At 44.3% G+C, this 27,719-nt stretch overlaps 1 protein-coding gene across 1 annotated transcript in view; it reads right to left on the reverse strand.

Annotated features, from left to right (window-relative positions):
* Nucleotides 1-27,719, reverse strand: part of CDC20B (cell division cycle 20B) — a 223,166-nt gene that overhangs the window by 62,699 nt on the left and 132,748 nt on the right. Inside the window, exon 7 of the mRNA XM_069626486.1 lies at nt 11,208-11,330. Coding sequence (XP_069482587.1) covers nt 11,208-11,330 — 123 coding nt within the window. The remainder of the gene's footprint in view (nt 1-11,207; nt 11,331-27,719) is intronic.

A 27,719-nucleotide genomic window follows, 5' to 3' on the forward strand; every position in this document is an offset into this window, starting at 1 on the left:
GAAAAATGTGGTAAAAAGCTATGTAATTTGCAATTATTTGACTTGGGTAACATGAAAAAAAAACGGAAAATGCCAGACCACGAGTATATAGATGCATTTTGCAACTTATTTATGAGGCCTCGGCCACAACCTATCTATGCCACTCTTAATGATCACTGAACACCACTTGCATGGGGCTGAGCTCGAGGCCGCAAAGCAGCATTGCTGCGCATTCTGGGCCCCAGGCAGGGGCCGTCTCACGGGGCGCTGCAGCAATCAGCTGCCACGTGCACACGGAGTGACATCAGCTGTACTCTAGATGTCACCTACCAACACTCCTGTAATGCCCTGGAGACAAGTAGCCCTACTGGGGCCTCATTAACACTTGACTGCTTATCACTCTTTCTTTTGGAAGTTAATTATGAGTGAGGACTCATTTAAGGAACCATTGTTTTGGACAAGTTTCCCTAAGGTTGTGGTGGTAAGAGGATAGCTCTTACCACCACAACCTTAGGGAAACTTGTCCAAAACAAGGGGAATTTTCATTATGAAAGCACCAGTTAGTTGCCCAGATCTAGCTATGTTGAATTCCAAGGCGAATACAATATGTTACACAAAAAGGTTTTAAACTGTCGCCTTTATTTTTATGCATTCTTATTTAACACACCAAAACTTTTTTTTTTAAAGTAAATCACATTTTCATAACGCACAGGCCATTTTTAAACCTTTCACTGCACTGCATTCTTATATTTGGAGTTTTCCGTTCAACATAGGGGTGAGTGACGTTCCTACATTTAATGGGCCCACATATGTTTTACTGCCCAGGGGTCCACAAATTCTAGAGCCCGCTCCGTTGCTACTGCCTCGATCCACCACCATACAAACCTATCACACGTACATTCACAAACAGGCACACATTGCATGCATTCAATACAAACACGAACGCAGGCATACAATACAAAACAAAATACAAAACACCATCTTATCCAAGTCGAAATACACTCTTGGTCTGTGGACAACGTCACCCAAACAATCCGAAGTGCCCCATCTTCAACTCTGTTGCTACTGCACATGCGCGACAGAGCGCAGGCGGAGCCTGGACGGAATAGTCATGTCAGTGTCTGTCTGTGGAGAGGGGGTCGAGGGGTAACGCTACAAGAGGCTGTGCTGCTTCATTACAATGGCAACGAGGAGGTCTCTCATTCTTACCCACGTGCTGAATCAGCTGAGCTAACAGAGAGATCGCACGAGTAAGCGACCTGCTCCATAGCAGCGTCGGCACACAAGGGGAAGGTGAGACACGTCCTGTAATGCTGGCAAGGCGGCTTCCCAGCTAAGAAAGTGCACGTGAGCCTCTGGGATAATTTTTGGAGGACTTGAGAGCGTGAACTGGCAACAAAAAAATTAAATGTGGTGGGAGTTTTGTACCGTTTTCTTTTCATCCTTGATTTCTGTGTGTACAGACCTATCAGCTGTCTCACTGAGTTCTAGCCCTCTATCTACTGGGGGTGCCTGTGCACTCAGTGTGGCCTTGCTGAGTAGGGTGCTGCGCTAGCATGCAGGATGACCAGGCAGCGGCCGCAGGTGCTCCAGCATGGGTCCAAATGAATCGTCAGCAGGGTTGAATGGCTACCATGCCAGCATTTGATGTATCGGGGCGCCGGTGGAACTTGTGGTTGAAGTGCCTGGAGATGTACTTCGCAGCAGTTGGGGAGGTGAATGATCAGACGAAGAAGTCAACCCTTTTGTATGCTGCAGGACCAGCGGTATTGAAACGTTTTGAGACGTTGCAGGCGGTGGATTATTCTTACGGGGCGGCAAAGGCCCATTTTATTCCATTGGTGAACATGGATTACGAAGGTTCATAATGTGCGCAGCTAATCAGAAGGACGATGAGTCGCTGGACTCTTTCCACGGCAGGTTGAGGCAGCTGCCAGCCACATGCACTTGGAACAATGAGCAGGAGATGGTGCACAACCAGTTAATTCAAGGGTGTGCATCCGGAAAGATGCAGCGACAGGTCCTGAGGGAACTAGGGCTCACCCTGGTGCAGATTCTAGAACTGGGGCGATCCTATGAACTGGCAGACACAAGGGTTTCCAAGAAGCACAAAGCCATAAAAATGGTGAAGCTGGAGGATGTCTGCGTGATAGGGTGCCAGCAAGGCACCTGGGGAATATAGCGTGGAATGGGCCCTAGAAGAGACAGGGAACCTTAGATGCCACCTCATTGCACACTGCGGATACGACCTCCCACATGCTGTTGAATGTCCTGCAAAAGGACGAGTGTGTGGAAGATGTGGGCAGTCTATCATTTTGCACGTATGTGCAAGGCCCTGGGACTGGTAGTAACACCAAGAGGCCCTGCCAAGGTGGGCATGTCTGCTCAGAGATGTGTTCCGAGATTAGCCCAGATGGACCAGAAGTGGACCAGCCGGCCCATGGACCCGATTCAGACGATGAGGACGTGTTCTTCATCTCCAGTCTCAGTGACCGGAAGGGCAAGAAGAAGAGGTAGCCGAGCTGTGCAGTGTCTGTTGATGGACGTGAAATCCCAGTACTGATCGATACGGGGCATCCGTGAGTGAGATGGACTTGGGCCACTATTAGGCATTGTCTGGCCCGCCAGTTCTGACCTGGGCAAAGTGAGAATTTTCACCTTCGGTGGTAAACAACCGCTGCTGCGAAAAGGGGCATTTGTCTCGAAAGTGGGTCATGGTCCGAACACCATCAAGGTGAGATTTTTTGTCACTGATGTCAGCAAGGACACACTGCTGAGCTGTGCCACGGCAGAGGCACTCAAGATTGTCAGTTTTGCATATGCGGTCTACGTAGAAGACATTCACGAGGTGCTGCGCAAGTTAAAATGTGTGTTTGTGGGTGTAGGAACACTGGTGGGTAAGCCGGTGAAACTGCATATTGACGAATCACCTGCAAGGTAGCCCTTAAACACAGGAAGATGCTGTTTCATTTTAGGAACCAGGTGGACAAGGAGATAGAATGCCTGGTGGAGATGGACATCATTGAGACAGAAGAGGGGCCGACCCGAGGGGTGTCCCCGATAGTGGTTGCACGGAAGCCGAAAGAACCAGAGTTGGTTCGGTTTTGTGTAGATATGTGCCTGTCCAACAATGGCATCAAGCGGGAAAGGCACCTCACGCCCACACTGGATGACATCATTGCAGAACTACAAGGAGCAAGGTTTTTCTCCAAACTGAACCTGGGGGCGGCTATCATCAAGTGGTCCTGCACCATGAGTCGCGGTACATTACAACTTTCACAACTCATAAGGGCTAGTACAGATATTTTGGCATATCATTAGCCGCAGAGGTTTTCCAGAACATTATACGTGGAGTGCTGGCTGACCTGGCCGGGGTCATTAATATCAGTGATGACATTTTGGTGTTCGCCGGATCTGAGATTGAACACATGGAGAGGCTAGAAAAGACACTTGAGAGGATCAGATCGCTGGCACTCACCCTCCACAAGGAGCAATGTCAATTCTTCAAGGAGAAAATTGAGTTTTTTCGGATTCGTGTTTCACCAGAGAGGCGTGTCGCCGGATCCCAGAAAGGTGAAGGACATCAAGGAGGTAAAGCCCCCGGAGTGAGTCACAGAGGTGAGAAGTTTCCTCAGTATGGTAACATACTGTGGACGATTCATTAGGAATTTGGTGACATTGTCTGAACCGTTACAAAATCTGACAAATAAAGAGACTGTATGGCAGTGGGGCCCATTGGAACAGAGTGCGTTTGAGGAAATCAAGACGGTCCTAACCTAACCTAACGGGCAGCACTATGGTGTTTTTCAACCCAGCCGTAGCGTCGGAGATAGTGGTGGATGCGAGCCCTTTTGGAGTTGGAGCCGTTCTTACCCAGCAGAACTGGAAGGGTGAGGTGCGACCTGTGGTGTTTGCGAGCAGAGCCTTGACGGATACTGTGCAGCGGTTTTCCCAGATTGAACGTGAGGCACTGGCGGTGCTCTGGGGGTGCATGCATTTCAAGTTTTATGTGGTGGGGAGACCGGTGACCGTTGTGACCGACCATAAGCCGTTGATACCAATCATGGCCAGATCGTCATTGAGGAAACCGGCTCCGATTGAGCATTGGATGCTGGCCTTATTGGAGTATGGAGTCTGTTTGGTGTACCAGCCAGGGGCAAACAATGCTGCAGATTACCTGTGGAGACATCCAGGGAAGTCTGAAGTGGAGTCTAGGAATGGAGAGATGGATGTTGAGGAATTTGTCAGGCTGGTGGTAGAGTCCAGCACTCCAAACCCCATGTCCGTGCATGAGCTGGTTGATAGCTCCGCAGGAGACGAATGCTTCTCCCTACTCTGTGAGGCCCTTGCCAAAGGAAACTGGAAGTGGGCTCTAATGGGGCTGGACAAACGCACACAGGATGCGAAGGTAGCGCTGCAGTAGCCGTGGAAGGTGAGGAACGAACTGTCGTTTGTGGTCTCAGGGCTGTTGTTTAGAGGCCAGAGGATGGTCGTGCTGTCTGTATTGGTCACCAAAGGGATAACACTGGCTCATCAGGGGCATCAGGGGACAGCCAAAACAAAGCCACGCTTAAGGGTGAAGGTGTGGTTCACCAACCTGGAACAGCTGGTGGATGAGTTTGTGAAGAATTGTGAGTGGTGTCAGGCTGCAGTACCCGTGCAGAGAGAACCTCATATTGAGTTGATGCCCAGGGATACTGGAACGTGGGAGTTAGTGCACATGGATTTTGGATTGGTAGGGAGAGATGTGCACTTCCTAGTGGTAATTGACGAATAGAGCAGTATTTAGAGGTGGAGTTTGTGGAATGACCCTCATTTGAGAACATTGAACCGATGGTAAGAAAGGTCTTTGCATCTCATGGATTCCCAGAAGAAGTGTGTACCGATAATGGCCTGCCATTTCACGGAGAGAGTTTTGCAGACTTCTGACAGAGTGCGAAGTGAAGCACAGGAAGATATCTCCATTGTGTCCCGGAGCAAATGGGGAGGCAGAGCGCTTCATGCAGACGCTGAACAAGGTGTTTAGGATCGCTCATGGACAAGGGCATTCCCTGCGTCGAGCGCTCTTTCAGTTCCTGAGGGAATACAGGGCCCCACCGCACTGCTTCACAGGAGTTGCCCCCGCAGAATCCCTATTGAGAAGGTTCCTTTGTGGGTTTTGTGCGTGCAGTGAGGATAGGGCACCAGCGGTGATTGATGAAGAGCAGGTGGCTGAAGAACAAAGATTCGCAATGAGAGGGAGAATATCAGGAGGAAACTGTGACCACCAAACATATCCCTAGAAGATGAGGTGCTGGTCAGGAACCGGCACCCAGAAGGCAAGATCTCGTTATCATATGACCCAAAGCCGTTGGATGTGGTAGGAGTAAAGGGGTCAATGGTGACTGCATCCGATGGGAGGACGTCAGTGACCTGGAACTCTAGTCTTTTCAAGAAGCTACGTGGACGGAATACAGTAGACCTAAGCCATGTGAGGAGCGAGGCGGACCAAACTAATGATCAAGGGTGGAGCCCGCAAGATCCGACAGTTCCTGGCCGAGGTGTAGATGAAGAGTCCCGGGGGAGTACAGGTAGGAGGTACCCCCAACAAGAATCCAGGTGCCGTACGTCCCGTTTAAAGGACTATGTGTTGGATGATTAACATGCTGCCAGTGTTGCACCGAGAGAAACCAGAGACTGGTGTGGTGTGATTTTTTTAGTTTAACAGCATTGCTAATGTGTATTTAAAGTGTGGACAGTTTTGGTTTGCATGTCATGTTAACTGTTATAAAAAAGTGTGGTGACAAAGTCACATTACGGCTGTGACACAGTGATGCAACTCTGTTGCGAGAATAAAAAGGGCTTCCCTGTGCATGCACGACAGAGCGCAGGCAGAGCCCGGACAGAATACCTGTGTCAGTGTCTGTCTGTGGGAGGGCTTGGAGGCTACCTCTACACGAGGCTGTGCTGCTTCATGTCATGAACCCTCTCGTTTGGCGATGGATGCCGTTGTTACGGCTTCGCCGCCATTAATACTGCCACCACATTGTTCACGTTTCTCTGGTTACGGTCTAGTGTTTTCCTCTGTTCTTCTTCTCGCCTATTTACTTCCGGCCACCCATGGTTCCTTGCGTTGCAACCGTCTCCTTTCGTTGTCACGGTGAGACGCTTCCAGTGCTTTTCTCTCGCTCGCTCCTTTTCCCCCCTTTTGGGGTTCTTCTCCTCTTTTTCTCCTTCCTCTCGTCTCCCTGGCGGCCCCCCTCTTCCGCCGGTTTTCTCTCTGCTTCTGCGTCTCGGCACTTACCAACTGTCTGCCAGTGTTCTTTCCCTCCTTGTCATTTTTTCTCCGGATGAATCTTCGCTTTGTTTACCTCGAGGATTCCCGATGCAATTGAATTCTACTACTACTACGGCTACATATCTCATCGCAATCCACGACCAGCAGTTCTACCGCAACTCAGGGTTTTTTTCCGCCTTTGGGCTTTTTCCCCTTACCCGCCTGCATACGGGAACGGAGCCAAGGTGGTAACCAATTCAGAGTTCCACCACGGCTTTGTTCCGTGTCAGAGCACTAACAACGAAGAGTAAAAAGGATTACCTTGCCCACCGACACGGCGTCGGAGCGTCAGACCCTGAAGACTCAGGTGAGGAAAGTGGTGCATCGGGTGCGAAAGCGGAGCATTCGGACAATACCCTTACGGTAACTTCAAGTCTTACACAAAGTTGTGACACTTCATTACACCCCAGATGGCTTGAAACACTCAAGGCGCACCGCACGGCTGAACAAAAACATGGACCACGTCGTTCACGTAGGTGGTTGCTTAGCAACCAAGATGTAAGCCTGTGCATAGCACCAGACCCTGACCTGGGCGCATGCTTTTTAAAAGAAATATATATATATATATCATATCAAGTGCGGTGAGCGGCCAGCAAGCCCTGAGGGAGGTGGGAGTGGGGGATCGAAACGGGCACCTGTACTGCCTTATCTATAATCTTGTCACATAATCAAACACAAGCTGAAGTTGTGGGCAATGCACATATTCACCAAATGTTTAGCATTATGTACATCCAAGAGACTTTTAATCTAGCAAGAAAGATAATAAAAACGCTCTGGAGTATGAAAACAAAACATGCCTTTCTAAGAATTATTCCCCTAGCTTTTCTAAGAATTATTCCCCTTTCTTATAGCTTTTCTAAGAATTATTCCCCTAGCTTTTCTAAGAATTATTCCCATTTCTTATAACTTTTCTAAGAATTGTTCCCCTTTCTTATAGTTTTTCTAAGAATTATTCCCCTTTCTTATATTGAATGTGGAATCTGATAACTGTACCGAGGAAACAAAAACTGCCCCATTTCAAACTGCTAGTGCCTCAAAAACGTATGTACCAATCCACTGCACTTTTGCTTTTGAAAATGTTAACCTTCACGACAGCAATGCAGCAGTTTTGTTGCTGACCTTTGGAGGCTGGTTTTCTCAGGTGAGGGCCGGTGGGCCCCCAGGCATCATTTTGAAACGGGCCAACTCCATGTCGGCTGCTTCTCGAAAATATATATTACCTGTCATCCATTTATTTGACAGAGGGAAGAATAGCACAGAACACGCAGATTTAAAATGAAAGTTATGAGTTATTCATAAATCAGTCATTTTGCAGGCGCAAAGAAGGCGTTGTTGACAGGCATGCTGCCAAAGATGACCTTGGATGACTAATCCACTGTCCAGTATGTAGTAGATTACTATTAAGGGAAACAGTGTTATAGAGGGCTCAGATATAATGATTTGAGAAGCAATGATTTAGGTTTCAAATTGGGTTTGTTAAATTCAACTAGATATCGAGATACAAAAAGCTGAGGCAATTTAAAATGATACAACTTGTCAGTGTACACACTGGAAAGGAAGGGGTGCCACAGCCTGTTGCTAATCTCCCGAGCTGTTCCATAATGACAGCACTAGCCGTGCTCATACTATATAAGATGCCATGCGTTGCTACGTGCGGCAGGGTGCAGCGGTGGGTTGCGTGAGTATGAAAAGTTAGAAAACATGCCAGGTGACTCATCCAAAAAAGGGCAGTCATAGCTTAATCCAAGAGAAGGGCACCCAGTCCCGCATCCTGAGACGTCTTCACTCTATAAGTACCAGTATGAATCCTCTTAGCCCTTCACCATTATCAAGAAACCACGTACAGAGCAGCCTATCTATATATGAAGGGTGGGATCTACATCAATAGCTACAAGGTCACCTTGCACTCAGCCACTGCACCCTACTTCAATTACACCAGTTTCTCAAATCCTCAGGAGTGGATGAACGTTTTGGTACCTGAAGCGGACTCCCAAAGTGATTCACAAACAATCCACCTCACTAGCTTTCGGAAAACCAGGCCCAGCTGTCCCCCAAAACCAAAACATCCACAGCGAGCCCCGAGGCCCTTCCTCACAAAGATCTTGGTTGCCCCATGAAAGTTTAAATGCTCTGTAAGTGCACAGAAGAGGGCAACACATGGTCACTAATTTTGAGGGGAAATTCATGTAATGTAGGTGCAAAGTGCAAGGACCATAGAGAGAAGGAAAAGGTAATCATATGAGCTGTGAATTTTCAGAAGGCCCAGCTGGGCCTAAGGACCACTGAAATACACATATTTATTTTCCCACAGGGAATTTTCCCTTTAAATTGACAAAATCCTTATCACAAGATTTTTAATATAAAGTACGTGTTGGGAATTATCTCACTACACTTTGTTCATAAATTATTTGCAACAAATAAGTGTATTTACTTTTAATGTTCACAGAACACAATTTGGATTGCTCGTAATAAGCGCGCATAGTGTGTGAAACCCATGCTGGCACAACGGTATGAATATTTCTTTTCATTGAATATTTAAGATAATACTTCTCATAATTAACAATAACACACCTTAGAGCAATGCAAGGATCAGTTTATTTTTTGGTTCTTGAATTTAGAGTCTGACTTGAAAAAGAATTTGTATATGTGTCGGCAGTCTTTATACTGTTTCGTTCTACAACTCTACCTACTTTATTCTAACTTACACTAGATAACTGAAATGTGGTAGTTTAGCTGGGAAGATAGCTCAGTAGGCCCGGACCTGCAGAACACAAGTTTGATTACCAACAGTACCAACGAAGGTGACTCATCCTTCCGTGGTAACACAACACTTATTATTTGAGAGAGAAGAAACCATTATGTTTATTGAGGAATGACAATGATCCAATGTATTTTATTTCTTTATTTTAATATTATATCCCTTTTATCCAAAGTGCTGAATGAAATGTTACAATAACGGTGCAATAACCATGAACACATGTAATTAAATACATAAATATGCGGCTATAGTCAAAACGTCAAAAGACATGGTGAAGTAGAAAGGGCTTATGGCAAATGCTCTTTTAGACGTTTTTTTAAATTGAGATAATATTGTGGAACGATGAATATCAAGAGGCAGAGTATTCTCTTGTTGAGACCCTAAGAGTTGGAATGAGCGATAATGAGAAGCTGGACAAGGGAGTCGCTAGATGTAAAGTAAACACATATATGTGGAGTGTAAAAAGAGAGAAGGTTGATAAAAAGAAATAAGCCCGCCAGATAAGCAGGAGCACGTCTGTGAATATGGGAAGTTTAATTCAATTGAAAGAAGACCCTAACTGCAGACTGTAAAATAGAGTGAAATGGAAGAAGAGACGTTTGGATAACCCAACATATAAGGAACAGCAATAATAAGTACAACAGTCAAAGGCAACGTTTTTGTTGAAAAGAATCTTAAAACATGACAAGTCGTTCAAATATGGTAGAGTTGGAATTGGCTAATACGAGTAACTTACAAAATGTAATTTTGCACATTGAATTCTCAATCAAATATAAATCCAAGACTACATGTAGTTGAAGAACATTCTAAATGTATAGGAGGAAGAGAAATTAAGCTGAGACAGATGATAGTTGCGGTAACTGAGAAAACAAGATCCCGTTTCCTTGGGATTTAATCGTAAAAAAGAAGATGAATTGCAGGATATAACCCGAAAGACACCGACACAGTGGCTGGTGAAGAGAATCCGTAGGTCAGAAATGAAAAGAAAATGTGTTAATCAGCGGTACAGAAGTGTGTTTCGAAATGATATCACTGAAAAAGAAGAGAGGCAAGGAAATAGTATATCATGTAAATAATAAAGGACAAAGAACGGAACCTTGTGGCACACCATAAAATGAGAGTCCGTAAAGAAGAATAAAACCAATTTCGTCTCAGAATTTCAAGGGCTCTGGGTGACTATTTCTTCCCCTTGTTCCCACCCTCCTTGAGTGCTTTGAAACATATGCCTGTGTATAGGCGCTATATAAATTAACAATACCATTTCATGCCATACCATATCATTTCCAGGAGACAGAAAAGAGCAATGAGCAAGATAAGAAGAGAACCAAGAAAGAGCAGTACCTATCATCCCAATTGCGGATAATAGGCTTGCTACCATTGTTCTTAAAATGTCACAGCGCTTTAAATAACTGGTGTTAATACTTCCCATTTTAATGGTGCTCACTTTATCACCCCAGCCAGGACTAAAAGATGAGTTAATCCTGCAGAAATTCAAATCTGTGACTTTTTAAATGTGATATTGTCCACCTTTTGTAAAGATAAGATAACCCATGAAACCCTCTTTTACTGCATTTCATAACCATATATGAAACAATGGTCTGAGGCCCAGTAAACCACTGTGAGCACATCTACCTTCCTGCGCTCAGATCTGACACGTGCAGTGACCACGTGTTGCCTGGCTTCCTTCCTGTTCTCAGACTGTGAGCTAGTGGCAGCCACTAGATGCAAACCCCCTTTCCATTGCAAACCATGTCATTTAGGAGCATGTGAAAATGTGTTCCTTTCTTATAAAGTGGACAATACTTAACACAGGTTTAAAATGTCAACTTACAAGGCCACGGTAAAGACAATACATTAGACCAATAGAATAGCAATCAATTCAATATATGAAGCAGTTCATCAGTGCTGTAAACAAAGCGACATGATTCATTTAACTCGTTCATCTTTATCTAATAGGTGTTATCGTCCATTTTTTCACACCCAAAGGGTGCCTCTCTTCAGAAGCAGTTTTAATAATTGCAAATCTTCCTATTAAGGTCCAAATCTCCCACACGCTGACATTCGCACAATGCAAATTAGAATTCTTGTAATGTCTTGCACCCCCGGGCCCTCCGAGAAAGCCTTCATTGTGAATCATAGAGCAGGGAACCTTACAGTAGTCGTTGCGCAGGCCCGGGATGTGCAGTCTCATCGCGCGGTGAAATGGTGAATGATCATTCGGGATTCCCGCCAACACGTTCTGCTGCACAGTGGTCCTTGCTCCCTTTTCTTGACATCCTGCAAACAGCAAATCAGTGCAAAAGATGAGACTAAATACAGATGCCGTCATCCGTTAAACTGTCGTTATTTCTTGAGATGCTGATTAAATCGGTTAATAGCTTTGCGCCAGTACAGGACTGCACTGTTTTCTCTGTGACAATTTTGCTGGCAAAACCATAAGTGGGGGCCCCGGTGAAACGCAAAGCGTTTCCCCCCGGGGAGGTTTTTGGCGCTGCACACGGCCAGCGAGTGGCCGTGGGGGGCAGAGCGCCTCCCTAGGGTATTTAAGGGCCAGGGAAGGTTCGGGAGGCAGGCGACGGTTGGACTTGGTAATTGTCTGGAAAAGGGGTAAGGAGACGGTAGGGTCCAAGGGATAGTTAGGGAGGAAAGGGCTTTAATTAATTATTTAATTGTTGGGTAAAAAATGAGAATGTTTAATTATTTAATTGGTTGTTTGAAATATGTCTTTAGTTTGTAAGGCCATTGAGCCAGGTAAGCGTTTAGTTTTAAGCTTTGGCCTGTCACATTAAAGCGACCTTTTCCACTTTTAAATGAGTCTGGGTTTTTGTGCAGTAAGCCAAAAAGCAGAGCGTTGGCTCCCAACTTGCAGAAATCCTTCACACTGTAGTGCGCTGCTAAAAGACCCTATGGCTTGTATCAATTGCTTTATCGTTTAGTATGCATCAACTCAATCGTTTCATTTTATGTTATATCATTTGATGAGGTATTTATAAAGCGCTGTACTCATCATTTACATATATTCTTGGAACTACCGCTTCTCTCTGTGTCTGTAGTTATGACCTGCCCTAATGTGATATATGTTTTGTTATGATATGGCATTTATAACGCGCCTATACACAAGTGGATGTCACTCGGTAACCAGTTCCCTGACAGGGTTTCGCCATCCAGTCTTATTCCACACCCTAATTTGGTCCATCAATGTGATGTGGTTTGTTCCCTCAGAGTGGATGGATTTGTAACTTTCGGTGACAGCTGATTATGAATTGCCAATCTGGCTAAATTCTCTTATGGTGGTCGCAACATTCAATGACACCTGCATGTGTTTGTCAGTGTGAGCGGGAGAACAGACTCCAAAGCACTTTCATTACCAGGTAGAAGCTATCAGGATGCCTTTATTGGAATGAAGGAAGACTTGCTTGAAATTCCAACTAGGGGCTCCACTATGCTTCAATACACAGCATTCCACTACATACGGTGATGCGTCTCCTGCCCAGTATGCACGGGTCGGGAATAACTCAATATTGAGTGTACACTACAAGAAAAGTAAACTGTCTGACAATTCAGTCATCACATGGCCACCACCTGCCCTGCGCTGTCAAGAAAATAATTGCTCCTTGAGTTCACTGGATATGTTACAAACAATTGATGTGTGTCACTGTTGAGAATAAAGCCAAAATCTAACTTTTAACAGTTACCTCATAAAGCAAAATAGTAACCATCAAATATAATAACCTCCCTCAGCACCAGTCCAATACAAAGCAACAATGAGTACAATGAGCAATGATATTTTAACCACACCTGAGATAGTCATGATCTACAAGCGCGTACATAATCACGTGTAACACTCAAGCTTTCAGCTATGTAGCATGCCACCAATAGCTCCAAGTCACTCACAGTTACCAGCTGCCACACAATAACATGCTTAGTGTCCCACCCAAGTTCTTTTTGAAAGTATAAGCTTGTTGCTTATACAGATAGTGTATTCAGCGTGTTGCTCTTTAGGCAGTCTTCACACTGAAATGTGCATGTCATATCTCAATGGTGTTTTCCCCAATCGTTTTGAGTGGTTGTTGTGCATGGCTAAAAGCCAAACTTGTGTATGGTTCTGTAAACAAATCACTTCATGCACAGATTGAACAATCGCCAACTCCGGCATCAGACCAAGGCATTGGCCTTTTTCTACATCTGTGAACACCTAAGCGACAGGTTGGTCAAATGTTCCAATGTGGGCCCCAATTATTGATTCTTAGAGGCATACATGTTTTTGTATCTGCAATTGTGTTTACATTTATTTCATGAACAGGGATGGCAATTTTGATCAGAAATGACTTACAATAACACATTAACAGACAGTGCTGGCAGTGATGAATTGTAGCAGTCGGTGTTTGCTATCAACGAGTACCTTAATATTGCAAGCCTTGACAGAGGGAGCAAAATGGTCAAGCAGGAAGATGATAAAAGAGGGGTGGGAAGGGATGGAATTGGAAGCCATGGGACAGATTACTTCTGTTTTTGAAGAGGCCAGCATGAGACAGCGAAGAGCCACCCAGTGACTGATTATTATTATTATTATTATTATTTAATTCCAACACAACGTACAAACTTAAATACAAATAAAAACTGTAATAAGGTAAAAAAAAAAAAACTACAAACCGAGAGATTCCAAACCAGAATAACAGGGGTCAGGATAGAAAACAACAATGAGATTACAGTGAGACAGTTGGTAATTCGTTCTGAAATGGCTGGGGTGAAGTCAAGTTCCCTTTACCTGTCAAGGACTGACTGACTGAAAGAGTCAGTGTAAGGACGAGTGGACATTTGTGTCCAAATGAAGGAGACACTACTGGAAACAATAAAGGTGGCTTGGCCTCCTTTCAGTCTAGGATGGGCTTAATCACAGATCCTAACACTAAGAATAGTGTGATCATATCTGTAGCTATACTGGCATAAGAGAGCAGATATATCCTCTTGAAATCATGTGTCAAAATTAAGAAGCAGCGACTGGACTGGACTGGAGATGTGGACTGCATAGCTCAGTTTTCTGCAGATCACAAGCTTCTGTTACTCCTGTAGAGGAGCAGCTGCATACGTCTGCAAGAGACCCCACCCGACTTCCTCCAATATGTGGAGACATAAGACCATGCTGTGTTTGACATCAGCCGCTGTACCAATACCATAGTGTGTGTTTGAAAGAAGATACCCATTGAGACAACCCTAGTGAATGTATCCCTGAACTAATGACAACCTAAGGGAGGAACTCCCTAAAGGAATATGAGAAACAGCAAAGAAAAGAAGTTAGTGACGTCACAAAAAGTATGTACGACGTCCCGAGTTACTGGCTGAAGATAATGTATAGATCCAAAAGAAACTAATGATGAAGTAAGGAATCAAGTGAACTTTTAAATACGAAGAAGATTACACATGCACAAAGTGCTGCAGAAAGTCAACCGTTCAATAGATGTACAGATGCTGAAACGCAAGGTAGACTAAGTCATCATGGAAGCCAGCTATACGTAGTGAATAGAACGCAGGCGAAGCCGCCATTATATAGAAGCTGGACGTCAGTAATATGAATTTAGTAAGCCAGGACTCATGAAGGGGGAAAAGAAAACTTTGTTGCAGCAAGAATAAGCAGAATCATGGAGCTGCATGGAGAGGTAGTCTGGCCTGGAGTCAAGACTGAAACAGCTGAGGTCAGCTATCTATTCTGGAAATGACAAACATGCGGAGGATGAATCATCCCTTGTTAAGGTGCAAAAAAGAACACCAAGAGTGCCAAGTTGAATTCATTTAGAGCATTTAAAACCTGCAAAATTGACCAGATTGTGGTCTCCTGTCACGTGAGACAAGGATGAAAATAGAGTTTGAACTTGGAGTCTTAGACAAGATAGTGAGTGCCCTCACTCCGGTGCATTCTCAAAGACAAGAATACTTTGCAAGGCAAAGTACAAAGACAATCTTCATGGCAGAAGACATGGGTGATGAGAGATGCTGGGCTAATTGGGTGGGGAGGTAGTGCCATGCCCCATCTTCTTGCACCTTGGTCTGGGCTTACGTGCGGCTACGTGTACCGAATGTTCCAGACATGGCACAAGAGTGCCAACCAATTATATTAATCCATATAACGAAGGACCTTATAGTTTGAAGACCAATGAGAAACTGTGTATCTAAGGATTCTGAAGATTACATGTTTTAGGGGTAGGCATATGTTGTCCGCCAGATAGTGGATAGCCAATCACAATCCTAGCTCCTATAGAAAGTATACCTAGAGGTTCCACTTAGCCAATCCCGACCCTTAATAGGTTTTTCATTATTGCCACAAAGTATGACGTGCCCTCTGATGTATTTATGTGTATAAAAGTCATATTTTGTGTAAAGAACACGAGACTGAGCGTACGTCCGTTGATGTTTGTTGTAAACTCCGTTTTAGATCATTGTTAATAAAACAGTACTTTGCCATCTCCCTGAGTTGGTTCAGTTTTTTGGACTTATTCTATATGTTCCCAGCCATTACGTATGCATTTACCTAAAAGACCTTAAGCGCACATGGTAGTGGTGCAGATGGTTTAAAGATTCAAACTAGTTCTGCTCCAGAGTTTTGGACGATTGGGCATCCTCTGCCATTAGAGAGAACATCGCAGAGTTTCCTATGGAAAGCGGCCGAATAGAAATAAACTTGACAGAAGAACCGAGACAGTGGGCAGGTCACCCTTTGAAGAAATCCCTGCTCAGTTTCCACGGGCGCTTTGCAGACGGGAGTACTTGAATCAAAGGAGTAGTCAATACCGAAGGCCTCAAGTTGATTAACGAATGGTAAGTAGACTAAGGGGAATGGCAATATAAAGGGTCGGGATTGTGATAATTTTGAGTAACGGGAAATATTATGAAGATAAGAGAGACCGCCTAGGAGTCCTAATTCAAGGGAATTAGAAGGAGACATTTCAAACTCCAACAGGAGTACAAATAGAGAAAAATGCAGAGGTCAGGACTGTGTAAGGTAATGTCTCAAACCCTGTACAGGGTCAAATAAAGACAAGAGTACCCCTCATTATAAATGAGAAATACTGGAGGTAGGATGACCATGGTGTTTTATAAAATCCAATGTGTGACTAGTCTAAATATAGTTTTTAGAATAAGGTATCGAGGATTGATAGAATCATAAAGAGTTGAAAAGGTAATAATGATTCAAGATAAAGTGCAGCAAAACAATTGGCTCTAATCAAAAGAACAGATAGGTCATTGAAATAAGAGGATTTAGCAGCGATTGATGGTGCTTGCTCATATTTGTTGTTTTAAAAACATTAAAAGTGGTGACTTAAGTTAAAATAAAAGATTTATTTAACGATCTGGTAAGTTTTGACAGTCGATTGAGACTTGTCATTATGGAGGACACTCCTCTCATGCACCTAAGCAAGACATTGCCTAAACATGCGTCCAAGCTCAAACAGTACAGTGCAGAATGGGTAAAGGACACCGCAGATAAAATGTTCATGCCATGGCCAAAAAGGGGGATCATTGTCAAAAGTGGTATTGCAACACATGACCACATACGTGCATGCTGTGTACACATGAAAGACATTAGAGAAAATATTAGCAATTTTAGAACTTTGGTAGATGTACAAAGAGGAAAAAGAAGATTTGCCACCTGAGGAGTGGATGCTTAATCAGCATAAGGGGGAATGCGTTGATCCCTCAGCTCCCCTTACCTTGCCTGAAGCAAGGAGTGTTGCTACGGAAGAGATAGGAGTGTAACCTTTACAGGAATTAAGAGCAATGATGGGGTATAGTAATCTGATATATGAATCCCCTGCTTACAGTGGTGACGATAGTCTGTAAGAGAATAAAAGAAAGGAAGATATTTGTAAATTCATACAAGACAGGGAAGAAAGAAGCAAACGGTCAAATTTGTCGACAGATATAGACCGAGAAATCAAGAGATGGAAAGGAGAAGAAGATAAGGCTGACGAGGTAGCACTCGTACAAAACAAATGGATGGGAGGACAGATATTACTCAAGATAGATGGGAAAAGTATGGAGGGGGTTAGGCAAAGAGAAGATAAGGACGAGCAAGAGAGGGAGGATGAGGAACGAGAGAGGATATTAAAGGAGGATGAGCAAAAAAGGAAAGGTAGGGATCGATGAGAGCAGATATACAGGGAAGAACAAGAGAAAGGTGAAAAGCGGGCTGACGAACAACGGAAGTATGACAATAGACAAAGGACGATAGAAGAAAGGGACAGAAGGAAAGAGCGAATAAGAAGAAGCACAAAGATAAAAGACAAAAGATTACACAGAAGAAGGGAAGACGAGGAATGAAGGGAAGGAGTAAGGAGGGAAGCACAAAGGCAGGAAGAAGAAAGAGTTAGAATAGATGCAAGAAAGCGAAGGGAAGTAGATGAAGAAATAGAACAAAACAGAAGGCCGCAAGGTTCAGATACCAGTCTTGTTAGTCAAGAGAAAGTTAGGTCGAGCCCAGAAAAATACGATGGGAGAGAGAGAGAGATATTCTCCAAATCAAGGAGAAAACTTTAGAAGCACCTACAGCAACGCTAGCAACGCTAGTTGAAGAAGAGGAATGATATGGAAAGTGTTGGAGATAGGATTGATAAGACCTATCAGCAATTAAGACAAGATAGCGAGTATGGAATTTGAGGGAACGATGATCAATCCCTGGTACCTCAATCACAAAGTGAGGAAGGAAACCGGTTTAGTGAAGAACGTCGAGCATTGTCTTTGAGAATATTGAAACTAGACAAAGGTGAGGGGGATGTTAGTCATACTAGTTGGGGCATAGACATGTCAGACGAAGAAAGAGAGTCCAGACTTGGGACAGAAGGAGGGAGTGTGTGCGCCCCTGAAGGAAGCCAGCAAATGGATAAGGAAGTGAGATGGTCAGATCTGGAACAGCCTAAAAAAGAACACAAGATCCCATAGCGTATCCTGAGCATCCCTGAGGACGATCACATTGTGAGAAGGGAAGGTCTCCACCATATGTAAGGCGGTTAAGGTCATTGCTGGCAAGGAGACAGACAGGGATGATTATCCCTGCCATGGATAGACTAATAGTGGGATCTGACTATGGGATGGGGTTCACACAGTTCCCCTTGTTAGAGAAGTGGGGGAGCAATATATTCCATAGCCACAGAAGGACAAAGGTAATTTCAAAATTCAAGCTCCCTAGTTTGACTTTAGGGTGTGGGAAATGGATATACAAATTAGAGAAAATGACAGGAGGAAATACGATGATCATCGGGGACATAAAGGGTCTTCTGGCAGCTATTCTTGGAGAGAGGGCTGATGGCATATGGAGGAGAGCGGGATATTCAAGTGTGACTGGACTGAACACAGTGCATGATGGAGCGCCATTGAATAATTGTAGGGCAGAGTTTTGGAGGGCTCTTCGGGTACAGTTTCCTGCCACATCGAATATGGGTGCAATTATGACATGAAAAATGAAAGAGGATGAAGACCATGTTCCTTATATTCAAGATATCAGGAGAAATGGCAGCTTGAAAGCGAGCCGTGGAAAAAGACAGTGGCATTATTTTATCATATTTTATGTCAAGGGTTGCCTGAGCCAGTACAGAGGCAGATGAAAAAACAAGTGGTGACGGAAGCGAAGCCATGTGCTGAGATGCAGTTTACAATAGTACACCATTGTCAATTATTACAAGAGAAGAAGAAAAAGAAAGATGAAAATAGAACAATTGAGGAAGCCAAGTTAGTTCAGAAAATGTTGTCGAAATGTGCCATAGAAGGGGCGGTTTTGACAAGTGGAGAAAGATTGGGAATGCAGGAAGCAGTAGGTACATCACAAGCAAATAATCCATGCCTTATGGACCAAGGTGGGTATGGGTTTATGCCACGAGGCAGAAGTATGAGTTATAGGGGAAGATGAGGCGGATTTCAAAATAACCAAGGTGGGTTTCAAAACACACAGAATGAGAACCAGAGTGCTAAGGGAGGATATAACCAAGGAGGGTTTACCAGAAGAGCTCCCCCAGTATGTTGGAATTGTGGAATGACATATAGTGAGCCTATGTGAGAGCCAAGGGAGTGGACACAATGACTAGTTTTCCAGAGGGTGGACAGCTTATCCTCCACCACACAACACACAGACCAGAGAGGGCTTTGCCCAAGATCACACATCTTATCAGGCACAAGCACCGCAAGTACATCAGGTGCCAAGCAGGGACAAGCACAAATTAATCCACCCCAGGGGCAGTCGCAACAGGCCCCTATGCAGACACAGCAGTATGTGAATACAGAACAAGTATTAACACCTAGAATAGGAGGTGTCACAGTGGTAGGAGGAACTCCTTTCACAGGGACGGGGATGAGCTTCTACCTGCATGGTGACTTGATGTGTCCAGTACTATCTATAACACTAGACCCCCAAGAAGAACCAAGGGTCTGTGTGACGATAGGAGGCAAATCTTTTTCTTTTCTTGTAGACACTGGGGCAACTCGTTCATGTACACAGGAGGGAAAGTATCCAATGTCAGGTATTGCCATGAATGCTCAAGGGTTCTCTTGAGCTATGAATCTAGTTTCTTTTACTGAGAAATTACCGGTCTCCATAGGAGAATGTGACATGCCTGTCCCTTGTTATATTCACGACAGACACCTGTTAACATTTTAGGAAGAGATTTAGTTATGAAACTTAATATGATGATTTCATTTACTGATCAAGGAATAGTGTGATCCACTCCAGCAATACACTATTTAAACGTGGGAGAGTTCATACTGGCGTTGACAGGGCAAGTGGCTCTGGGAGGCGTTCCAGTAGATCCAGAGAATTTTCTATATGGAGTAAGCATTTAGCTGACATGGCTACCTGGCCTGATAGGGAAGATTATGAGGATACCTGATGATGTTTTATTAAGACCCCAAATACCTATGGATGAAGAAGGTGGACAGACAATTCCTAATGAGCAGGAAGCAGCTATAGTACAAAGAGAGATGGCAATACTCGAAGTGACAGATGATGAGGGTAGACCGTGGACAAGAGTGATAGTTCTTGAGGAGGGGACAGACTAACTGACATAACCGATGACGATATATTCAGGGAAGACTGAAGCGATGACAAAGTGGTGTTCTTCATGAGCATTACATACTGGATAAGGATAGAAAAAAGCAAGTCACACAGAGAATGGTGACAATGCGGCAATGACCAACATTTTTTTCAGAAGGATCTTGAAAAAGTGCAGAGTGCCCTATGAACCATTGGCCACTATGACATAGGTTTATTGAAGGTGGTAAGGGGGGTTAAAATAAAGCTTAAGCCAAGAGCAATTTTACCCTGAGCAAAACAGTAGCCCATGTCTCGAGAAGCTGATGAAGGTATATTTCAGACTATTTCAGCACTGATGAATCATGGGATTCTTGTGCCATCAGAGTCATCGTACTATACCGCAGTGTATCCGATAACAAAATATAAAGGGGGTGGTGGAGATTTATCCAGGATTTGAGACCTCTTAACCAGATTGTAGATGCTGAGTTTCCTTTAGTTCCTAATCCTGTGACAAAATTGTGCAGTATCCCAGAAGAAGCTCAATAATTCACGGTGATCGATTTAAAAAATGCCTTTTTCTCGATCCCGTTGCACAAGGACTCACAAGACTTCACTTCCTTCACATTTCGCCAAAAAGACTAAAACATACTTGATTGCCTCAAGGGTTCTGTAAGTCCCCATCGATCATTAACATGGTCCTACAGATGGACCTAGGCAATAACAATCGTAAAAGCGCTGTGATACAGTACGTAGATGACCTTTTGATTTGCAGTAAAACAGAGAATGAGTGTAGGCAAGATTCTGTCCAATTGAGGACTATTTTAGCAGACAAAGGATATAAGGTGGACAAAGAGAAATTATAGTATTGTCAGGAGGAAGGGCTGTACATAGGTCAGTTAATATAAAATGAAGGAAAGAAAGTGACACCTGAGAGTGCTGAGGCAATCATGAAAACACCAAAACCGAACACAGTGAGACAAATGCAGCAGTTTCTAGGTTTGTGCAATTATATTAGAGCTTGGGTGTTTGATTGTAGCACGTACACAAAGCCACTTCTGCAAGCATTAAAGAAAGCACAAGTTGGTAAGATAAAAATAGAATGGACCGAAGAAATGGAGGAAGGATTTGAGGAGTTGAAATAAGCAATTCCTATGGCCCCAGTTTTAAGGATTCCCAACTGTGGTGAGGCATTTTATTTGTTTTCACACACAAATGGGACAGCCATGACAGCAGTACAAAGAACCACATTAGGGTATACACCTTTGTCATATTAAAGTGGGATTATAGAACCAGTTATGAGAGGGCACTTCCCTTGCAAACAATCTTTGGCGGCTGTGGCATTTGCAATTGAGAAGTTCACAAGTATTGTCATGGGCTGTTCTATGACCCTTTATGTAGAGCATGCCTTGTTTGCCATTTTAGAGAAACTCGAGGGCACACTGACATCCCAAAGAGCTTCAGTTTATGGGGTAATGATTTCCAACCCAACGATTAAAATTGTAAGATGTAAAATAGTGAACTCTGCCATGTTCATAGCTGAACCCGTAGAAGAAGGTGATCATGTGCATGACTGTGCCAATTACTTTGAATTTTATGATGATATACTCCATGTGAAAGAGAATGCTTTGGCGGGAAGGGAAATTATTTTTATTGATGGTTCTTCAAAAATTGATCAGACTAGTGGGGAAAGGCATTCAGGCACAGCAGTAGTAAGCCACAGATTAAATGGAGAATTTGAAGTAGTGGCAAGTGCAAGACTACCGTCTCATTTTTCAGCGCAAGCATCAGAATTAGTAGCGCTTATTATTGCAGTTGAGAAACATCAAGGGCAAAAATGACGTTTTACGTTGACTCCGCCTATGTGACATCAACCGTACATGCAGGGTTGTCATGTTGGAAAAGGAGGGGTGATCTCCACGCAGACGGCTCTCTAATGCAGCATGCATCCTTATTGTTAGACTCATTAAGGCACTACAACTCCCAGTGTTCATAGCGGTCGTAAAATGCGCAGCCCATGCTAAACAAACAGACTGTATCTCTTGCAGGAACAAAGCTGCAGACATAGAAGCCAACAGTGTTGCTTATTCTCCAGAAATTTAGAATTTTGATACTGAGGATATTAAGGAAAATATGATTACAACTATGTTAGTACAGGAGGGGTTTAATATGCTGTTGATAACCCAATTAATAGGTTTTGGGGAAGAGCACCACAGGAAGAGCAAGAGATATGGAAACGAAGGGGGTGTTCTTTATCCCCCTCAGAAGCTTTATGGAGACAGGAAAGCCAGTAATGGCAGTAACTTTATTAAAGGTTGCTCTCGAAGAACTGCACTTCCCCATGAATGTAACTAGAGAAAGTCTTTCTGCCAACATTGCAGAAAACTGGTTTATTCCTAATTTGTTGAAACATGTCACACTGTTTATGGTGAATTGCATCGTGTGTCAAATGTTTACTGCTGGGCATGCACTGAGAATGATTAGAGGAGTAATACCTCAACCGAATGGTCCATTTCAGCATTTACATATTGACTATGTCGATATGCTGCAGACATGTAATGGATATAGGTATCTATTAGGGGTGGTGTGCCCCTTCTCTAGGTGGATCGAAGCAGGTCCATGTGCAAACCCTGATACCATTTGCACAGCAAAGTTTTTAGTATGCAAAGTTTTCCCGAGGTGGGGTGTGTGAGAAGTACTAATATCCAATAATGGCCCACATTTTGTCAATGAGCTATTCGAACAGATTGGGCTTTTATTAAGTATAAAGCATAAGTTCTCGTCTGCGTATCACCGGCAAGCAAACAGGATGTGTGAGAGACTCAACTGCCTCCTCAAAAAGAGGATCGCCAATATTAAATTTACTTTGAAAAAGGAATGGCTGTATTGCCTACCCCTGGCATTATATGCCCTTCGGAATCAGCCAGGGTAAGACCACCAACTCACCGGCACAAGCTAGTAATAGGGCATCAGATGAGAGTGCCCCTTACACCTCCAGCTTTTGCTCATATGTTATGGAGAAACTGATAAGTCATTCAGTCTGTCAGTACTGGGAAACCTTGCTTCCTTTAGCATGTCCTTCAGGCTGTCAGTACTGGGAAACCTTGTGGTAACATTTATCATTGTACAAAGCAGCTTTCACTGCAGTACAATGGGGCACACCTTTTGTTTTGTCCTAGACTAACACTCAGGGGATGTTTGGTTACTCTAGGTGTGCTAAAAGGAAAAGCTGGTAACAGCAGTGACTTTTCCCCACTTTTTGGGACTTTTCATTTTAGTTGTACTGCGTTTACCGCGTGTGTCTACTAACTGTGGCTACTGGTCAAACATGGCTGTGCCACGAGATTTTTCACTTGTCTTTTTGCCATCATGTTCTTTAGCCTTCTTCCTGGCCTGAGAGGCCAGGAAAATCCTTATAAGGACTTCCAGTGCCCAGGTAAGCAGAAGCTTTTGGTGGGCTACTGGAGGACTGTGTCGTGTTTGCTGGCAGGATGTGGGATGGCACTGTCTGGTCCCAATCCACAAACTGGTTTCAGTGTGTCTGAGTGTTCCCGCCAATGTGGTCGTTTTTGGACCACTTCTGGGGTGTGTGTGTGTGGGCTAGTCCTGTCATAGGCTAGTGAGGGCAGCTGCTCTTACCTGGGTATTAGGATAAGAAGTGGACCCCTGCACCCATTCCTCAGAGATCCTGGAGAAACCTGAAGGAGCCAAGAATTCTATCCAGTCCTGCGAAGGAGCTGCGACCCTTGGAGTGGAGGACACATCTATTCCTTACATTTGCTCGGTACCCTGCAAAGGAGAGCCTTCGGAAGTGCCCCAGGACTGTCCGGTGGCTGGCCAGCTCTGATTTTGGGCTACCGTGCTGCCGGCATCACTGTTACGAGTTCTGACATGGAACTTGGAGGATCTTCAGCTGGCCCTACGAGACTGACCTATGCAGAATTTCGGCGTCTTAGATTCAAGGAGACCTGGGATAGGAGGGAAAGTCTGACTACGGCAGTTGAGTCCCTTTGAGTCACCGTGCTGCGGTGACCATCATCCAAAATCACTTACCTGACCCGAGTCTAGTCCTGCATTTTGCTGCATTCTACATTCAAGAGTCATTACAACAGTAAAAGACACCAATCGGAGATCAGCTAGAACCTGCAGCCCCTGTAACTCGAGGAGTGTTACTTTGCGGGAAAAGCAACCTCAGACCCTCTTCCTTTGTCCTGCCAAGTCTGGGAAGAATTGGAGTTCCAGGTTGTAATTTACAGTGATTCTTACCTACCTTCAAATTCCCATTGTAAGTCTAGAGTTACAATAAACTTTATTCTAACAATATTGTCTTTGCCACTGCCTGCTTGTGCAAGACTTCTGAAAGTTGGGCTACTTCTGACAATTAGAACCCTTCACTGGACTCCAGAGACCCTAACTGCATTTTTTCCTGCTTCAAAGATTCTGTCAAACTTTACCTGAACTATTGGGCAAAAGGCCACAGACAATTTACGGCCAGATAATTTAAGTTAAGGACCATTCTCTCTGGACCTTGAGTGCATGATAATAAGCTTACCTTTCCTTTGCAGGAGTTTGTGATGTATATTATGCCCTCTGATAAGTGAATGTATACATGTATCTATTCTTGCTAGTGTTATGTGATAACTCTACTTGCCAGCAGTCATTTTTCTATAGTGTGCTTGGCCAGTAAATAATAATTGTATTTGTATACATCCTGTCTAAGTGTAATCTGTGATTCCCATTGGGTGAACTCATTGTGAACCCATTACAAGTTCAACACATCTGAAGAACTCAGCCTAGACGGCCTGTCACTGCTACCTGAACTGGTTTGGCTACAGCTCCCCAGAGTTGTCACTGTCCCAATATAGGTTGGTCTTCTATGCATCGGTCCAACAGGCCAGAGTATAGAAAATCAGCCCTAACAATCGGCACAACCTGGACCTCAATGTTTATGCAGGCACGTGGCTCAAACCGAACTTCACAAAGAGCGTCAGAGTGGTGTAGTTACCTTTATGACTAGACTGTGGCATGTTGAGTATCAGACAGGTATAAGTGACCAATAAACTGCTGGCTTCTCAGAATTTAAAGGCAGCCAAGGATCATGTATCAGCCTACGAAACTCACTGCTGTTGAAAGCATCACATATTTATAAATTTTGTGCATATGCACGACACTGCATATGCACAATTGCCATGCGTAATTGCCATGTTACAGGACGGAAAGCCCAGACCTGCAAATAAACTATGTGAAAATAAAGATATTCCTGCGATTTTACTGGCCACCTGGGGTGATGTACACATTGGGCCTGAAAGGTGACTCCGATTTGGGGAATGGTGGTGATCCAGATGCTGGCTCCATTTGCTTCTTTAAGGAATGTCCTGCTGTATCTTCCTTGCTGGCTGAGTTCTTTACAAGATGCAGAGGCGTTTCTGGCTGGCAATAGGGGGACTATAGCCCCAGAGTTTTGGTTGTAGCCCCAGATAGAAGCTCAGGGGCTACAACCAAAATGCTAGCTAGCCCGTGGCTTCGACAGTCCTGACATTAGCATAGCCCCAAATCTTTTCCAGACCTAACAACACCCAGGAAAGACTGCAACTGACTTGAGTGTGCAAAATAGTGAACAATATAACCTGTTCTCTGGGGTAGTTAGTCTTAAATGATCTGGGTAATCAATGATTGGTTTCCCACATTGGTGGGTCCGGTCTGGACATGTTTTTCTACTGTGCCATAGCATTTTTACTGGGCATCAAGGTTAAAGGAAGCATAATGAGTGTTCCTCCACAGACGTGGCCGACAATAGTAATCCTAATCTGGACATATTTCTTTACTGTACCAGGACATTTTGGTAGCATGGCATTATGTACTGGCAAAGCCAACGGGACTAGGTACTTATATGGTAATACTGTCAGATATAAGTGCAGCCTCCATGCATATTTATGAGAGCAGATTGCAGGAAAATGTTTTTTATAATGGCCTAGCATGTCGGCAAAGGTATCATGAAAAGGAGCTGGAAAATACTCCAGTGCAATGTTAGTGACTTGTTGCATTTATTGTATTTTTTCATGTGTTACCCTACAACTCCCATTGCAAACTGTGTCTTTTTACCCCAACTTTCACAGTGTGCTGAAAAAGCATGATTTCTCCCCCATCCGCCTTGGTTGGTTCAGGCTCCCACGTGCCAGATATTTAGGGAAAACATTTGCGACCCTCCAAAAAAATAATTATCCAGCCACCACTGTTTTGCTGTTTGTTGAGGGGTTATTGGACGGGATTTTTGACTGGATGTGAACACTGCATAGCACTCCTTTGGATTCTGTAAGGGCTACATGAATAAGTGAATACCCTCCTCCACTATAAATTGTCTATCCTAATCTTCCTATCCTTTCCTGAAAGCATGTTGTAACTTCTTTTTTCAACTCCCACCTTTTCAATATTTGAACCTTGGAAGGTGCTCCGAGACCTTCTGGGTAGGGCCAGCGCTAAACAAAGTTTTTTATAAATAAATAAAACTACTGTTAGTATTGTTAAATGGCACTTGCGAGAGTAGCCTGGCATCCTGAACACCACCGTATTTGCTACTAACGGCCCTTTTACCAAAGGGGTTTTCTTAGAATGTGGTTGGCCTCTGTCTCAGGTTCTGCGGTTTCCTTTCAACTTCCCATCAGCAGAGCCCCCCATTTACAAACCACAGGAAAGGACATGTCGGGCCTACGATGTGGTTTTAGGTGTCACATCTTCCACTGGTTCGCTGCAGGCGGTGCGACGAGGGGATTCAAAAGAGCACAAAATACCTCAAGATGCCCACGCACGGAACAAGCTGCATATTGGTCCACTAATGAGCATACATGATCACATGGTTGCAGCATCATTGCTCTCTGCACTCCCTCCTTGACACCCACGACTGCTCTGTGTCCAACTGGAGATATTGGGCCTCATTACGAGTTTGGCTATTAGCTCCATGGCTGCCGCCAAACCGGGCTTCTTTACCGGTTCCCAGAATGGGGAATTACCGGGCCATTCCGAGTTTGGAGAGCCCGGTAATTCCTCCCTCTGGGAACCCGGGCCCGTACCTTCCCCATTTCCATCTAAGCCCTCATGGGGCTCAATGGGAATGGGAGAGGGAGCTAACAACAACCGGCCCGTTGTTAGCTCCCTCTTCCCCTCGTGGGACCTGGTAACGACACCTGGTTTTACCAGGTGTCCTTACTGGGTCCCGCGAGGGGACCTCGTAATTTCGCGGGACGGGTTTAACAGGTCCGCCTCCATTAGTGGAGCCTGTTAACCCATTCCGCAAAGGTCGCAAGGAGGCCCATTGTGTTTTGCCAAAAGACCCTCTACAAAGCAACGTACCTGCATTGCTTGATATTGGCTTATGGCTTTGGATAGATAACATTCCAGTGTGTCCCCTAGCCAGGAAGGGTTCCTTTAAAAGCGTGTTATTTTGAAGGATTGGGCTGGAAGGCAAGCTCCTAAGACTGTATTCCAAGCTGCACATTCACATGCTGTGTGCGTGTGTATATGCTACGATTGTTTACATGGACTAAATTTGAGCAAAGGGGGCAGCATGTCTATGGCTATGTCAAAATAATAACTGTTTTACTTGTTTAATTTCCCAGCCTGCTTCAGACCCCGGACCCATATTAGATGAACATTTCATC

This window comes from Ambystoma mexicanum, chromosome 6p (genome assembly GCF_040938575.1).
Source record: "Ambystoma mexicanum isolate Mex_15411 chromosome 6p, UKY_AmexF1_1, whole genome shotgun sequence".
NCBI lineage: Eukaryota > Metazoa > Chordata > Amphibia > Caudata > Ambystomatidae > Ambystoma > Ambystoma mexicanum.